Source organism: Salmo salar, chromosome ssa02 (assembly GCF_905237065.1).
Source record: "Salmo salar chromosome ssa02, Ssal_v3.1, whole genome shotgun sequence".
In the NCBI taxonomy this organism is placed as follows: domain Eukaryota; kingdom Metazoa; phylum Chordata; class Actinopteri; order Salmoniformes; family Salmonidae; genus Salmo; species Salmo salar.
The window spans coordinates 37553204-37572114 of NC_059443.1; the positions used below are offsets into that span (position 1 = coordinate 37553204).

Below are 18911 nucleotides of genomic sequence, written 5' to 3' on the forward strand. Positions count from 1 at the left end.
TTATGGTTACAGCATGGCTGTTCCAGTGGTAACATTTACTTGTATATACTGACTGAGAGTAACATGGCTGTTCCAGTGGTAACATTTACTTGTATATACTGACTGAGAGTAACATGGCTGTTCCAGTGGTAACATTTACTTGTATATACTGACTGAGAGTAACATGGCTGTTCCAGTGGTAACATTTACTTGTATATACTGACTGAGAGTAACATGGCTGTTCCAGTGGTAACATTTACTTGTATATACTGACTGAGAGTAACATGGCTGTTCCAGTGGTAACATTTACTTGTATATACTGACTGAGAGTAACATGGCTGTTCCAGTGGGAACATGTACTTGTATATACTGACTGAGAGTAACATGGCTGTTCCAGTGGTAACATTTACTTGTATATACTGACTGAGAGTAACATGGCTGTTCCAGTGGTAACATTTACTTGTATATACTGACTGAGAGTAACATGGCTGTTCCAGTGGTAACATTTACTTGTATATACTGACTGAGAGTAACATGGCTGTTCCAGTGGTAACATTTACTTGTATATACTGACAGAGTAACTGCTCTACAAATGGTTTGATTCCACTGATGTAATACAGGAACAATCAGACAGTTTGCATGCAGTGTCAGCTCAGTCTAAACACTGTGACAATTTGCTCTTTGATAGCTTGTATATGCATTTATAGTCTAGTAGTTTATATCTTACAGTGTGCAAAATAAAACACAGAAAATAAGAAAATGATCTTGTATTTTGTATTTTCTCTTGGGACTAACCTGAATATGGAGGATTTCAAATGTGTTTATTTTGTGTACGAGACCGTAGACAACTTTATCGCCCTCTGGAGCAAAGGTACCTGATAAATCAAAATAAGAGATTGTAGTTATAACGACAATGCCATATTACAACAAGCACTCACCCTGTGAACATTTACTTACCGAATAGTCTGTCCCATATTATCAGAGCTCCCCCGTAATTCTTATCAATGCAATATTCATTTCGCCCTGCCAATGAAATGCAACACATCATTTTCCTTTTTCGCCAACTCTGCACTGATCAGCTCACGTCAAATATGGTAAGAATAAGTGTGTTTGAGAGAGAAGAAGAGGCTTTCTTTCTTACCGTGGTGAACTCTGTGGTGACTGGGGGTGTTTAGGACCCACTCCAGAGGTCCCATATCTCTGATCACCTGAAAGACAGAGAATGTATATACATTAAACAAAAAATAATACAAAAATGTATAGCCTAGTTGCCACAATTTGGGCTGGACATAGATTAAACCTAGTCCTGGATTAAAAAACGATTTTAATAGAGGTTTCTCGCAAATGTATGTTTTAACTGGTAGTGCACTCCTTGGGTCTTTTTTGGCAATTTGGTTAACATACAGTAGCAACTAAATGTATCTGGCTAGAAACCTTTTTTATAAGACTAAAGCATTTTCTTATTTGATGAGTGAGGTCTAATGACAGAAATCGTGAGTTGGCCAAATTCCCAGATGGAAAGAACAATATTTATAAAATGGAAGTAAAAGCAACACTAGGATGGAGAGCGGTGCCAAGACCAAAAAGCAGTTTGTGTTTACTTGATAGCTACCTACACAAATAGCTAGCTAGAACAAAGTGTTAATAAGATTAAAAGTCATTAAAAAGATTTAAAAGTAATACAAATAAGTTGATAAATGTTGATAATGCTCTTACATACACTTGAACATACACATATGCATACAGGCATGCTTGTAATAGTAGTTACTAGCTCATATGAACGCACACACTTCCTTCCAGACAGACAAATGAATGCATGCACAAGCATTCCAAAACAATATCTCAGTCATTCATAATCTGACACGTATGGCTGTTCAATCACTCTATTAAGCAGACGGACACACACACACACACACACACACACACACACACACACACACACACACACACACACACACAGAAAATCCTTACAGATCATGCCATAAGGCATATATTTCAGAAGAATCTGATTTTTCTTTGGGTGCAACTTTTACAGACATTTTGATGTTAAAGTCTACCACTGATTGTACAGTCAGTCTGGGAAATGATTTTAAATGATTCATTATTTCCATGTAATGAGTGGTCTGGCAACAGCCAGAGTTTAATCTTGAATGAAAAGGTTTTTGCAGCTTCACTCAAACTTTTTCATTCCCAGATCAGGTCTGGGAATCGCATGCCAATAAATTATTCAACATCAAAAAAGTCTATAAAGAAATCATAAATTATTCCCTCAGAAAATGGTGATTTTATGACTGTTTTCACTAATAGTGTACTAAAAGATGGAAGTGATTCCAACTCCATTCATTCCCCTAACGATTGGGGATTGTAAAAATGATACTACCAGTCACTTTAAAGGAGAATGATTGGGGATTGTAAAAATGATACTACCAGTCACTTTAAAGGAGAATGATTGGGGATTGTAAAAATGATACTACCAGTCACTTTAAAGGAGAATGATTGGGGATTGTAAAAATGATACTACCAGTCACTTTAAAGGAGAATGATTGGGGATTGTAAAAATGATACTACCAGTCACTTTAAAGGAGAATGATTGGGGATTGTAAAAATGATACTACCAATCACTTTAAAGGAGAATGATTGGGGATTGTAAAAATGATACTACCAGTCACTTTAAAGGAGAATGATTGGGGATTGTAAAAATGATACTACCAGTCACTTTAAAGGAGAATGATTGGGGATTGTAAAAATGATACTACCAGTCACTTTAAAGGAGAATGATTGGGGATTGTAAAAATGATACAACCAATCACTTTAAAGGAGAATGATTGGGGATTGTAAAAATGATACTACCAATCACTTTAAAGGAGAATGATTGGAGATTGTAAAAATGATACTACCAGTCACTTTAAAGGAGAATGATTGGGGATTGTAAAAATGATACAACCAATCACTTTAAAGGAGAATGATTGGGGATTGTAAAAATGATACAACCAATCACTTTAAAGGAGAATGATTGGGGATTGTAAAAATGATACAAGCAATCACTTTAAAGGAGAATGATTGGGGATTGTAAAAATGATACAACCAATCACTTTAAAGGAGAATGATTGGGGATTGTAAAAATGATACAACCAATCACTTTAAAGGAGAATGATTGGGGATTGTAAAAATGATACAACCAATCACTTTAAAGGAGAATGATTGGGGATTGTAAAAATGATACAAGCAATCACTTTAAAGGAGAATGATTGGGGATTGTAAAAATGATACAACCAATCACTTTAAAGGAGAATGATTGGGGATTGTAAAAATGATACAACCAATCACTTTAAAGGAGAATGATTGGTCTTGCTTCTGTTAGGAATATTTCATTATTTTGTATTAAACAGGTTTGTCTTGAGCTCCCCTTAACAGCAGTTAGTATAGGGACTAGAGTGAGATAAAGCTACTTTGACTGAAAGTCATCTCGGAATTATTTTACAGTTTACGCTATTACAGTAACTGGGAAATATGCATAATGAATCTTGTAGAATATTGACTACATGAATAATCATCATTAAACAGGGACGCATTCACTAGGCATGAAAATAAGCAAACAGGCCTAAATGAGGAGAGATAATGGTAACCTGAGACTGGGTGGTACTGTGGGCTACATCTACCTCAGTGTGGATCCAGAACTGGTAGAGCAGGTTGAATTGGATGTGAACAGCGAACACAGAGGGTGGTACTGCCAACGCCATGGGGAGATAGAACACCTGAGGACAGACACAATGAATATTGTTAAAAGGACACAATAAGATGATCATTGTGGACAGTCAGATTAATATAACAGTTCCATTGAATCGTTTAGATGCTTTGCAAGAAAAACAATTTCCCTAATAATCCTGTTGACATGGACACATCCGAAATCACCAATCAAAATAAACATTCTACCCCAGCGACAGTGTTGTTTTTGAGAAGCCTATTTGATTCTGACTTCGGACATATAAAGTTTGTATGTGAAACTACTTCAAAAGATGCATACATTCAGTTGTTCTGAATACACTTCATTCGCGCTAAAGAGGGAGGCACGCTTGGCTGATGCTAGCACATGCGCATATCAAATACACCACCAGAACTACGATTAAGGTGTTTACATGTCCTAATCATTCAAAAGATTGCGTATACTTATTACGGTACGCCAATTAAGGCTAGCAGAGTCATGTCAAACTCGGCACTACTGCCATAATCAGTTCATCAGTTTAATATTAAATTATTAGTGTACATGTAAACGTACTCAATGACTATGGATAAAGAACAGTATTCCATACTTCGTGCATAACACAGCATACATTGTGGTGAAGGAGCAAATGTTGGACTTATCTGCATTTCTAATGCGGCAGGTAGCCCAGCGTTTAGAGCGCTGGACCAGTAACCAAAAGGTCGCTGGTTTGAATACCTGAGCCGTCAAGGTGAAAAATCAGTCGATGTATCCTTGAGCAAGGCACTTAACCCTAATTTGCACTATGGCTTACCCTGTAAAACAACACATTTCACTGAATCTATCCGGTGTGTGACAATAAAACCTGATTTTCTTTATCAACTTTTGCCATCTCCAGCATCACACAAAAGTATGTTTTTCACAATACAATAGAATAAAATAGCATAGATGTTCCAGTGATTGAGTAGGGCTCTTACCCATGATGAGAACTGCTGTGTGAGGGATTGTCTGAGGGCTGTGGAAAGGTTGTAGTACTCTGAGCTGTGGTGGACCTGGTGGGCAGCCCACAGGAGGTTAAACTCTGTTGTGGGACCACACACACACACACACACACACACACACACACACACACACACACACACACACACACACACACACACACACACACACACACACACACACACACACACACAGAGTTGGCAACAGATAGACAGGGCATCACATACTGTAACACTGTCTAACAATTCAATCTCTTAATCTCATACTGTTACAAAGTGACCTGCTTTTAGTTTGTTAATGACCATGAGGAGCAATTGCAAAGCGCAAACAGTACATTACTTCCAATACTGTACAGGTTTAAAGGTGCACAATGTAGAAATCGCCCAAAAAGTTGCATTTTGCCACTTCAAAGCCTGTGCGTTTTGCACAGCTACTGCACATGCATGTCATCGCTTGCACTCTTCGAATTTATTGAATCAAAAAATGAAGAAATTGAATTCATGAATGGAATTGCATAATTGAATTGAATAAAAAGGTATCAGCAATCCTCATTTTTAAAACAACTTACAACACTCATTGCCAGTCTTTAGAAAATATAGCAAAACAAGAATCTAGCAAACCATAGGAGGACATTACGATATTATGACAACTAGGATATAAAAGCATTAGTCTACAGCTGTTGGCCATCCAGCCATGTCCCTGTGCTGCAGTTTACATTCCTCTGCTGTGTTGTGATACTTGGTACATTAATATTACTATTACACTTCATTTTAACATCCAAAGCAACACGCTTGTTAAGTTTCACTGGATCTCCGAGCTGTTTCCGGACCACCCATTTCTCTGTGCTCTTTGGCAGTGGCACCCCTCAAACGCTTTGGCTTCATCTACATGGGAGTAGAGGAACCTTTGCTAAGTCTGGACCACAAAGCCCCCATATAGGCTATCTATAGTAACGTGTACTTTTCATTAAAAGCAGTGAAAGTTACTCAATGCCCATTAAAATCCCATGTGGTAGCCCTGATGTGCAATTGTGCTATGATTACACGATAAATGACAACACAAACAACTAATTCAACTCTAATTAAAGTTGACAACAAAGCTGGGTTTTGAAAATGTAGGGAGGCACATTTTTGCCTGCTAAATATAGTCATGCGTACGATGAGCGGATACTCACTGGGCTAGCTCTCCATTCGTTCTATTTCGAGAGTTCATTCTAAAGAGACATCTTGAAGGTACTGTATGGCTCTATCAGTGTTAAATAAACGTGTGAATTCTATCGAAACAGAGAGCCATAAATGTGTGAATTCTATCGAAACAGAGAGCCATAAAACCCGACGCCACCTGAACAAACACACCGTGTAGAAAGTGTGTGTGAAGGTGTGTACAGTAGGTGTCTGTGAAAAGAATGCCATGATCGGTCCTCGAACGCCTCAAATTAAACGTCCGAGAAGCTGCGGCCTAACCATCAAAATCAGCAAAGCCTTGTCTATGAGGAACTCCTAAAGCCCAGGAGACAGGGAGAACCCTCTCACCTCTTAGAAGAAAAAAAACACCTGCCAGTACTCGACACCTCTGTAACGTCAACAAGCTATCAGCTAGTGTGAGAGGACAGATGGTGCAAACTACAGTGAGAGTACAATTTTGGTTGAAAAGTTCAATGATATTACTGGGTTGGATTTCAAACTTAATTTCCCTACTCTCCGGAACAGACTTCAATCTGTAGTTCCACCATAAACCGAACAGGAGGGTAAGAGGAATGAGAAAGAGAGAAAAAGAGTAATCGACATGTGTAATAACTCCAGTCGTTTACGTGTGCTTTTACACTCCTTCCTGTCAGAGCCCATGGAGGAACTAGATCAACTGTTAAACACACAGAAGAAGTTATAATGCCATTGGTTGGTTTTTTGCTAGTCCCCTTTTTTTGGTTTGAGGCGCCGGAGCGGGCTAAGATTAATGCTGGGTGTCACTAGTAGGAAGTATGAACTGCTAGGCTTCGTTGCAAGCCATGTCCTCATCCTGCGACTCAGCGGGACATTGCATAGTTTGGCAGGCCTTATTCAGGAGGGAACTCCTTTAATGATGAGAACGAATGCCACAGAGAACCTTTCCCACCAAGAGCAGAAACGCAGAATCACATCCACAGGTCTCAAGTTGGGCTTTGCAGATTTTTTTGAATATCAGTGATGAGTAAATAATGACGCGCTAATATGCAAAACGGAACAGAGACAGTCAATGGAAGTAATAATAATATGGTCAGGTCTGTATTTCTCAGGGAAGAATCTCTGTAGGTTTGGTTTGAATGGTAGTGGGTTAACATTACACCTCTTAGAAACACGCGCTACTAATGTGCTGCAATGTGCATCATATGACTTCAGGTCACACAGGTGTGTGGACTGAGGTGAGAGTAGAGTTTGGACGATAAACCCAAAAATGATTGACACCGACAATACCAACCACTTATTCGCAGGCGTTTTGCTGATATCGTTCATAACGATAAGTAGCCTAGGCTAGAGAAATGTGAAATGAAATAAGTTTGCTATTGGTGATTGTTACTGGGACAATTGATGGCTACAACCATCAAACTAGTGGCAGTTTAAAGGACAATAAAATATAAAAAAATGCAGTGCACATTGTTATAAACGTATCATTCTATTTATTGTTCAGGCAATTTATCGCAATTTGGATTTTAGTCCATATTGCCCAGCTCTAGGTGAGAGCGAGTTGGACTTTGATCAAACAAGACCATATTTAACCTGTAACTACAGTTCCAAGGACTGTGCTTATGTAAGATATGTCATAAACACAGAGTACTACAATCCAAAGTCCCATTTAAACGTTGTGTAATTCTGGAAAGATGCAACAACAGGTGATTACTAAGTCATGTATTAATAATTGCGTTGGGCCAGTAAACGAAAGGTCGCTGGTTCGAATACCTGAGCCGACAAGGGGAAAAATCTGTCTGTGCCCTTGAGCAAGGCACTGAACTCTAATTTTCTCCAGGGGCGCTGTACTACTATGGCTGACCCTGTAAAACAACCCATTTCACTGCACCTATCCAGTAGGTGACAATAAAACATATATTTGTTCTTTTTTTCCCCTTTAATTTATCAACCTACAGAAAGATAATAAGGTCACCAACAGCTATAGTGGGACATCTGTTATAGCCTATAGTCCCAAATCAATAGAACACAGACTATTTTAAAGCAACAATAATCGACTGCTTGAATTGCCACCCTCCGTGACCAGACCTTGGCATAACGTTTTGTCTTTGATCGGCAGTCCTCCGAGTGGTTGGGTGCCCTGTCAATCACGTTCGTAATGGCCTGTAAAGGGCCTTCAGTGTTTGGATTGGAGGTCCTTACATGAAGTGCCAACTATAACACAATAACCCCTACCCTGGGACAGACGACTAGCTCCCCCCTGTCACTGCAATACTTCATGCTGTCCTCAATCCCCAGTCTCACGCACACACACACACACACACACACACACACACACACACACACACACACACACACACACACACACACACACACACACACACACTAAGTCAGGCCCACTTAAAGAGAATTCTGGATTCTGAGGAATTCTTACTTCATTTTCTCCCAATCAACAGTGACTTGTGAGTGACTCTATGTCAAGCACATACGATTCATAACCTGTAATTCATGTCTTAGTGCCACTGCAACATAAGTCTATTCATCTAAATCCAAACTAATCTTGTTACAGAAACGACATATTAATGAAAATGTTTCATGTATAGGTAATACAGTACATTATTTACACCTGATCACCAATGTGTCCAAGCTCTGTTTTGATAGGTATCCCACTAAACCTATCGAAACAAGTATCGAAACTTCCCTGTGGCTCAGTTGGTAGAGCATGGTGTGTGCAACGCCAGGGTTGTGGGTTTGATTCCCACGAGAGGCCAGTACAAAAAAACAAAAAAAATGCATGAAATGTATGCACTCACTACTGTAAGTTGCTCTGGATAAGAGTGTCTGCTAAATTACTAAAATGAGAATGTAAACCATGATTCACCTTTCCTGTCAACATCATTAGGGACACTTGTCTGTCCTACAAAAACAAAAGTGACAGTTGCAAATGACTAAACATGAGGGCAGAAGACCCCTGGGCCACAGAGTGCTTAACTTAGCTCATCAGGAAGACTGTTTTTCCTTACTTAGCCCAGTCTAGCCCCTCTAAGCACACATACTGTACAGACAAATACCCCCCCCCTCCCCCCCCACACACACACACTCTCTCAGACAGTGAGCTGAGCTTCGTGGCCTGCTAGCCATTGTTGATATTATCCCTGGGTCCCAGAGGTGCTAGCAGCCCGGGTCTCTTGTAGCACGGTGAGCGCCCCCACATCCTGAGCGACCGGGTTTGGTTCTTTTGTACACACTCCAACCCTCCAACCTGCACCGGGCCAGGAGCTTCCAGTCACAGAGAATAGTTATGAAGCCCTGGCCACCAGTAGGTTAACACCCGCCCCGCCGCACGGCCAAAAGGAGCTCATTTTAAAACAATAACATTCAGATCAGCCAAGCCTCCTCAGGGACGCCACAGCCCCAGCAACCCCAGCCCCGGTGCAGCGCAGCGATGACCAGATCTGTTTGTCTTGACAACTGCTGCTGTCTGTAGGGCTAGGCTATGGTACTGTAGAGAGAGAGGACGGCCAGGCCAGGCACACACACAGAACAGGAGGCTATAGAGAGTGAAACACAGGCACCCAGTTGCAACCCACCTGAAAACATTATCTCAGGTGAAGGCTGTCATCAGTACAGCGTAGACTATGAGTCATGGCTTTTTTTTTATGAGAAAGAACTATTGTGGGGGAAGATTTTTTATATTTACAGTAATATTGGCAGAAATATACCCCCATATATTATCCCCCCTGTCAACTGAAAACTATAATGGCGACTAATGTGACAGGTAAATAGGAATTAAACTGCTTTTGAGCTGTGTATCCAGTTGTGTGTATCCAGTGCCACCTTCAATCAGGGTGCTAAAATGAACCAAATACCTTCATGGATTACAAGAAGTTAGTCTTCATGCTAATCCGGAGTTGACACAGTCCATTTTTTTACAGTATACTTGGAGTACTGTACCAACTGTCCCTGTACAGTAACATGAGTATGTGTTAATACTACTGTAGCTACAACTGTATGAGAACAGAGCAAACAGATCTCCCGATGGGGACATATTTTGATATGAATTAAGCTGGTGAAGTATACAGACGAAAGCTGGTGTGGTGAAACTCCTCTACATCCATGATCTCACGTAGAACCAATGTGAGGGAGACCTGTGGTTCTGATCTGTGGTTTAGGAAAGCTGGCTGGATATAGATGTGTTCTGGGATGATACTAGGTATTAGTGTGATTTATACAGATGTAGGATTTTAATTTGACCTATATTGTCACAGCAAAATAATCCCACAGCACCAGGATTTGAATGTTTAGTCCACAATGTTGCTTGATGGGTAGTTAGGCTAATAGCTGGCCAAAATTAGGCTATATGAGAAGTGCAATACTGTTAAAATAACCATGTGTTGGTATGGGTTTTCAGTGAATTTATGTAAATCACACAAATCTCAGAAAATTGTCAGCAACAAAAGAGTGATCAAATTAAGATCCTATATCTGTAGGTTAGAGGAGAATAAACAGAATCAACAGGACTGTCAACAAGTCAGCCGCATCCTGCCAAAATAACTTCCCATTTCAACTCTGTACCACCAAAAAGCATATTGCTTTCTGAACATAACTGTCTCTGGACTGTATAATTACTCGGGTGGAAAGAAGACTGTGAAAGACAATCAATAATAAGCAAATGTCATCACTTTGGAAGAGGTCAAATGAAAAACAAAACATGGTACAGTACATGATTCCCTACGCAGCTTACCTTAGAAGATATTTCTACAAGTGAGTTAGCATACAAACGATGCAAGCATCCGTAAATAATATATTTTCAATGGTCTGCCAGTCTACTGATGAGGAGAGAGGCCTTGCTGTTGGAACAAGGTTAGAGTAATAACAGATTGCACTGGTAGGACTACTGGCAGAGATACATGCCAGCATAGAAAACAGAGGTGGTGACTGGAAAATGACACAGGGTAAAAAATGCAGAACTACCTAACAGAAAGTCAGAGCACAGTGAGGAGATAGTGGTGAGATTAGGACTGGGAGTACTATGAATGGTTCTAAGGTTATATATGTGGATTATTCAATGCCCGAGAACAGTTGAGAAAGTGGCTTGCTCTCTGCTCACGCCGGCAAAAACTACTGTATGCGTTTTAACAGCTAAAAACCAACTGTTTTCGCGACGCCCCAGTGTAGCTCCCCTGTGACAGTGCCTCTCGTTGAACCTTAACCAAGCATTGACTAGGGGATTGAATAAAATATATTACATGTTAATTGTGCTTTACTTTGCCATTCACTTTACTCTGTATTAACTCTGTCATAAAGAATGCCTACAGACAGTTTTAAGAGGGCCTCTAACCTTAAATGCCTGGAGACTATGGCCATTTTGTTCTCTGGTCCCTATCCCCAAGAGCTAACTGGCTGCCCAGAGCAAGGGCAAGTAATGTCTTCTCAATAAAGACGGCATCAGCGAAGAGAGGCCGACTTTTTACTTTCAAAGCTCTTTCCATTCAATTATAATGAGACTGTCCTTTCAAGTGACATGAGGGGAAACTATGAAATGGCCATAAAACTGTTCAAATCCACATTCGTATTTTACATTTCTTCTAATTAGGATTCACATTTCACAATGGAGGATTTCACTCTGCCCTCTTCACAGTTTTCTATTGTAATTTCACTTTTATCACAGTATTGAGATTTATAGGACGTATGTTTTGACAGAATAGAATGGCAGATACATTTTCACATGCTCAATTGATGCAGACATTTACTATTTAAACTGTTTGATGTGTCATACCAGAACATTATAAAATAGAGGAAAGTCATGAAATTAAATGTAGATACACATTGTTAGCTTTCATACTTGTGTAATTACAAGAGCTAAATTATCCTTGTCTCTTAATGATTATTACAACTAAATTCAGGTACATGTCTACTGCCTTATATACTGTAGACATTCACTTACACAGACAACAACCAATACGGAAATGAGAACTTTGCATTGGTCAAACTATACCCTGGAATAGGCCAGGAGGTCAACAAATGGTTAACCAAGATGACCTCACCGGGCCAGAATGAAGAGTGAATGAAGACTGGGTCTGGCCTGTTCTGCGGTGAGGGAGGTAGCTCCCTCTGGTAGCTAAGGGGAAAAGCTTCTGTCCTTCTATCCTGACCGAGTGCAGTGGCCAGGCACCAGAGAATTAACTGTGACCCCACTAAGTTCCATACAAGCAAGTCAAAGCTGGAGTGGAGGAAATGAAAGTAAGTGGAAAGTTTCGAGACATAAATATCATACCACACTTCAAAAATAAAATCTGACCAAATAAACCAGAGCTATATAATAATGTTTGAATAATTGTTTTAAACAATGGAGAGAATGAGAGAATGACATACACAAGCACTTCATTACAATATACTGTACAAATTCTAAATCAGGACTAGTGAAATGCTATTGAGATCAATCGCCATGGTGACTATACAAATAAGGTAAAATAGGCAGAATTGCGGCTGATATTTATGTAACCTATCGCTACAATCCACTTAGCCTGAGAAGAGTGTCATCTACCTTCATATGCCACAATAAAAACCGGCTTAGCTAAGGTTAACGACCTTCCGTTGAGGGTAATAAACCTCCGTGGGAGGTTTGTTTACATGTTTTCTAGACAGGCAGACCACTCAATCAGACAAGCTGGCACTGGCAGGGGTCATTTTCGATCATACAATACAGTTGGTAGGTGTCATACCCACCTTCAAAAACACAGTTTATATTGACCCATGACTCAAATGTCAACACAGGGACAGTCTGGACTTTAAGCCAGACATATTGGATTAGGGAAAGATCTGGAGCAGGCTTTGATGTGCCTCTGAGCTACAATTTAGCACACAAACACAATGTTGCTGCTGCCAAGCAAGTTGTGTGTCAGAAGAAAAAAAAACGTTATTTCTGCATTGTCATTCAACACCGGGCACACACTGGTTGAATCAACGTTGTTTCCATGTCATTTCGCTGAAATGACATTCAACCACTGTGGAATAGACGTTGATTTGACATCTGTGTCCAGTGGGACATGTGAGATTTTGTTCTGGGTGCTAAGATTATCATTGTCCAGTACAAACTGCAGTTGAAGTGATAAGGGCTGAGATCCCAGGATATTACAGACAGCCCTACATGGGGAGAAGAATTAGAGGACTTCTTTGGCGCAGCGCCAGAACCGTGCTGCTATTGAGCCATCACTACTTACAGCTTTCTCCCTATGACGCGCCAGGTAAGACAACAGGTCTCAAGAGATCGCAGCCTCTCACATCTGGTCAGTTCAAAAACATCTGGATGTAACTCACAAATAATTGCTTCCTCTCAAAAAGAAAAAAAAGATGTGTGCATTCTAGAATCATTCACCACCGGATATAGCTCACGCTGCATCCATGGAGAAATCAGTAAAGACAAAACATTTTGTTACGAATAATTCAAGCCTCATGGACATGTAGAATTGAAATACATGCAAGACTATTTGCTATTTCATTATAAGACATATGCATCAATATCAGATTTAATATTTGATCAAACCTTCCATACCATACAATATTTACCCAAAAATACAAGTACAACTACTTCCCAATACTTTTAAATACGTGCGTTTCATTTAGTTTGACCAGCTTGTTTCGGTAACACTGTAATTGAAGGGGGTGTACATAAGGCATTCATAACACCTCTCGTGAAAACAGTCATAACGAATGTAGGACTGTTATGACTGTTGTGAATGTCTTACGTATAACCCTCTTCAAGTAAAGTGTCGACCCTTGCTTCTCATTGGTTCCATTGTACCTGGCAAGCTAAATCAAGTGCACCTCAAGTATTTGACATACTGTATGCATTTGACCCAGGTCAGGAGTTAACCCAGACTGATGGCCATACCGTGAGCAAAGCGATGGACCCAGTAGTAGCTGAAGTCCACCGCTAGGAAAGCCAGCCACCATGCCCAGGCAGAGTCCCAGGGTAGCTCCAGTAGACGCAAGTTGTCCCACACGTAGATGTAAGTGGTTATTTCAAAACCTCTTGCAAATAGCCTGGGAAAAAAGGACAAATGTATTTACATAAGCACACAGATTCTCCACAATACATTTCAGGTGCAAAGTTAGAAGATCTTACAGTATACAAAAATAAATAGTACATATACAGCTATACATTATCATAAGAGATGCACTGCTGTAATTACCTTTCTATAGAACTCAATGGGCCAGTTTCCTGGACACAAATGAAGCCTAGTCCTGGACTAAAAAGCTACTTCTATGGAGAGTCTCCATTGATCATTATTTTTAGTTTAGCACAAGGCTTAAGCTTCCCCATAGGAATTCTAGAAACATACCAGAAAGTTCTAGTTTACTCACGTGGGCATTCTGGAAATGATACCAGCTGACACTGAGGTGACGATGTCACTGACGCAGGCCAATGGGGTTCCATCCTTCAGCAGGCTCACCACCAGCTCTACAACCATCAAGCCCATAAAGAACGGGGTGGCCTGTAGTCACAAGCAAAGGAGAACAAACTCGAATCAACAGTCCACGCACAATGAAAACTGCACCTCTTTTACGTCTTGTGTTTCCTTGAACGCTTACAGTAACCTCACATGTTTGACTTGGAAAATGAACAAGAGGACATGTGGTAAAAAGGGCTTTCATGTCTTGTGATGCATGATGTTTCCCTGATGGCTCTATGGTGAAGCTACACAGGGATAGTCACATATCATCTCTCTCTGAGGATTTATTTCAGCTTCCAGTGGAGAAGAAAACACTTGTACAACCCATACAAATAATATTTGGAGGAACCTTTCATTTCGATAGGTCCCGTTACATCACATGACAGTTCAGACTGAAAACATGTATACCTGATGTGTCTGAATATCATCCATCTATATATAATAAGTAACGTAAACAAGTGGACCATGTTTTTAATATGTATATTGTGTGTTCATGTAACAAAACAGAAAACAAACAAAAAAAGCTGTATAAACACAAGTTAATATTTTGTCCTCCGATTAGGGCCATTTTTGAATAAAGTTATTCTATTCTATTCCATTATATAAGTATGCTACATACAGAATCTTCTACATTAGGTATTATGTAGGCGTGGCGTATGCAAGAACAGAATGAGAGGTACTTACTAGGAAGTTACTAGAGGTTACCAAAAATGGTTTCCGTCATAATTGTGACTTGAACAGTGTGTTGGACCTGTTGGCTAGTCTTAGTAAATGACCATGTCACTCCTGTGATTGACCTGACCTGGTCACCTAAACCTTCATCTGGTCACATGACTGCACCCAGGGAGTGTGTGTGGAATGTGGATCGCGAGGTGTAAACCTGGAGGTGGAACAGTGTGTGTGTGTGTGTGTGTGTGTGTGTGTGTGTGTGTGTGTATGTGTATGTGTATGTGTGTGTGTGTGTGTGTGTGTGTGTGTGTGTGTGTGTGTGTGTGTGTGTGTGTGTGTGTGTGTGTGTGTGTGTGTGTTGGGGCGAGCTGGAGGACCACGAGGGACCGGCGATCACACGCTACACTCCAACATCTGGCAGAGGACTGATGGGATCAGAGCGTAAGCACTCTCTCTCTCCAAACCCACTGAGTGAGAGAGAGATTATCATTTTGGATTCTGGCTTGAACATTCCCTCTTTTTCTCATGTCTAGAGTATTGTTTTACCTCATCAGGGCTGTGTTCTTGACAGCTTCCACTTTATTTGGGAAGGAATTCAGGTTCTCATGCCATGTGAAAAAGCGGATGCCGAGGGAATGGGTTGTTTTGGACTTTCAAAAAATCCTTCTTAACGTGTGTGTTTGGACTTTAAAAAATCCTTCTTAACGTGTGTGTTTGACCTTCACAATCACTGTGTTTACTCTGTGTGGCATTTTCCTCCAAACAACAGGACAAATGAAAACAAGTCTTATGAAGGCTGTAACATACTTTAGGCTTGTGAAAATTGTCAAGAGAGTTGTATATAAATCTCTGTTTTTGGTCTTAGATCTTGCAAGGCAAGTGACATTTGTGGAACAGATGTTGGTATTATCCCAAATTGGGCCATTTTTATCAGGTTGTAGATGAGTGAAGTTAGCCATGAGTTTGTAAGGGGGAAGACACAAACCCTGTACACTCTCTTATGAGAGTATGTCCACTTTGTCCTAAAGTAACAGGTAGAATGTATCTTGTTGCAACTGGATAACCAATTCAACTATGGCAGGAACTAAATCGGACAAGCAATGTTTATGCAGTATTTTTAGTTATAAACGTATTTACATACTGTGCTATGATGATAATCACGCTATACTGGGGTTCAACAGACCAGCGGCTTTTGTAGAGGGACAAGTAATAATGCTTTGTGGGTGACATTTGTTAATGTGATCAGAGTGTCCCGAGTTTGAGCCCAGATTGGGACAAGGAACGGGATGGAAGCAAGACTGTTACAGGTGAGCTAGTTCCTGCAGAAACAGGAAATGTGGATTATAATTAATGGCCATTTTTGTGGGGTTTGATACATTTTTCGTAAGGGAAAATCAAGAATGAGATTTCAAAGTGGAAATTACAAACTTCAGAAGCCTTTTTAAGCCTCATATACACTGCCAGTTTTACATTTCCTGCATTGCATGAAAGTTCTCCTGCAACATGGTGATCAAATTAAGATCCTACACCTGTACATACAGTCAACCAAAACAGAGTGATGATTACATCACAAACAACAACCAGCACCGAAACAAGGGTGACACACCCATACAAACATTACATAAAACTCTGTAACAATACTGTAGTAAATGAGGTTCTTTCATTACAGTTTGTTTGGAGCAGGATTAAGAGACTGTTTGGGTAATTGTTTTTTTCTCTATTCATATGGCTTTATAGAAGCCTGTTAAAATGTGAGCTTATCCCTCAAATAACAACCGTGCTGATTTTAGGATTTTGTTAAACCTTTATCATCCAGATGTCACAATAAAAAATATTGGTGTGTTCTGTTATTTTGCACTGGGTGCTCTTTGAGCCAAAAGTGGTCCTAAAATACAACAATGATTAACAGACATTCCCCCATTGGACTGAAAAGGGCACACCTCCCCACACTCATGAGCAAATACATATTGTTTGTCTAAAACGAAGAATTTGAGAATTTGAAAAAAAATGTACTAATATCATATCATGTGAAAATATGAACCATACAGCCAAAACTCAAGTCCATATATGATATAAACAATAACAGCAACTCAACTTCTAAAGTGTTTGTATCGTTTATACAATGTTATGCAATAGCTCTATGAAATCAAGAGATTACTGTCTTAACTAGGCTACTGCAGAAACCAGTGTAGCGACTTTGTCACTCTACAGCACCAGTTCCCTAACAGTTCCTACAGGGTTTGCGAGTTGTTTGTGACCATCTTTGTGAAGATGTATGACTTTATTTCGCTATGTTTAGACATTTCAAGTGTGTTACTCATAGCATGAGCGGCACAATATCGATTATCAACAAAAACCCACAAAACATATCAAAGCGCTCCAGCGTTTTCAACAAGGAACTCACCTGATGAACATATGGCGGGACATCCTCCACATTTTCAAATGATGATTCGTTCGGTGTGACCATGTAAAACATGGACCGAATTCCCTTGGTCAATGAGAGTACATCCATGATTTGCGCCGTTGTATGCGCCTTCAATCCGTCAATCCCTCTACGCAAGGTGATGCTGTACCGATTGTTTGGGGAATTTTAACTATCGGGTGATACTCGCACTGTCATCAAACGTCATTTGAACTGTGAGATAACTGTGTCGTTTAAGTGCACTCTCCAGAGGAGGGATACAGTAAGTGGATCATAGGTCAGGTGCGGGTTGGTTGTTTTGTCTCAGGACTGACAATGCCTCCAGCTGCCATTTCATCTTACCATAGTATCAATTCCATAAATGGAAAGATAACAACAAATAAGTCTGGTGGTCTTTCATATATATTTTGAAGAAACCAGCTATGACATTGTCAGACCATTCTGTCTGAAGTCTGGCTTTACTCTTACGTTCCATTGATTTGCAGGTCATGGATAATTGTTAGGTATCGAATAGTGAAGCCCTATTAGTTCACATGAAATGTAATTAGCCTATTAATTGATGTTAAAATATGTACACTTTTTTCTTGCTGGAGAGGAGAGGCATTTTCGAAAAGGAGAATGTGGCATAACCTGACATGAAAAGAAGGCAGAGAGCATTAAATAATGAACTGCGCATAAAGAAGATCATGGAGAGATGGGTGACATTTGGTGTACAAACTGGGAGCAGTTATCAGTTTTAGAAATCCTAATTGGAAAAAAAAGATGGCATGGGTGATTGCGCATTTAATTTAAAGGTCCAATGCAGCCGTTTTTTTAATCAAAATATCAAATCATTTCTGGGTAACAATTAAGTTGCATTTTAGTTTAAAAAAGTAGTATTTGGCTAGAACTGTCTGGGAGTGGTCTAAGTGGGGAGGGGAAAACTGAAAATAGCTGTTATTGGGAAAGGTTTGGGATGCTCTTTGCTATTGGTCTATTGGTGATGTCACCAGGCAAACCTGAACTCCTGCTCATGTAAACCTGCTGATTAGAAAGTCTGTGTAGATATTATTTTCAACCAGCCACTATCAGGAAATAACACTGATCAAATTTCTTCACACTTTTACAGTGTTAGTTTCATCAGCTGTTGTACAATATGATACAAAACAAAGTAAAACTGAATTTTGACTGCACTGGGCCTTTAATAGGTACAGTGTGATTATAATTTATTCATACTGTTTCATCATGTTTACCACACAATTAGCTTTTTGTAAAACTACACTTTATTACTATCTTGCACTAAAAAGTTCACAGTCTCCAAAATATTTTTCTAGCTCCAAATTAGAATGCACACTCACATTGTGGTGAAAAGGAGATCAAGTCTTGAAATTATTCGGTGATTTTGTAATAGAATATGATCCTTTCGCAGGTTCTCCTGTGGGGCTTTGGCAGAAGTCCTGAGTCCCGACTCTGCCTTGACGAAAAGGTGAATTAGGCATGCACGCCATCAACAGCTCTCTACACGTTGGCTAATGTTTAATTCATGT

At 39.9% G+C, this 18911-nt stretch overlaps 1 protein-coding gene across 3 annotated transcripts in view; it reads right to left on the reverse strand.

Annotated features, from left to right (window-relative positions):
* LOC106582276 (alkylglycerol monooxygenase) overlaps positions 1-18889 on the reverse strand; it is a 43421-nt gene extending 24532 nt beyond the window's left edge. Inside the window, exons 1-8 of one of the 3 annotated variants that reach the window (XM_045703504.1) lie at positions 18723-18889; positions 14206-14336; positions 13733-13884; positions 4657-4760; positions 3606-3734; positions 1121-1187; positions 937-1002; positions 775-854 (exon numbers count right to left, since the gene is read on the reverse strand). In XM_045703504.1, the coding sequence (XP_045559460.1) occupies positions 775-854; positions 937-1002; positions 1121-1187; positions 3606-3734; positions 4657-4760; positions 13733-13884; positions 14206-14321 (714 nt within the window). In that variant the 5' untranslated portion in view covers positions 14322-14336; positions 18723-18889. Of the gene's footprint in view, positions 1-774; positions 855-936; positions 1003-1120; positions 1188-3605; positions 3735-4656; positions 4761-13732; positions 13885-14205; positions 14337-17367; positions 17674-18722 lie in introns of those variants that run through there. The other 2 variants (XM_014165187.2, XM_045703491.1) reach the window with 2 other exon arrangements.
* Between the last annotated feature and the right edge of the window lie 22 nt (positions 18890-18911).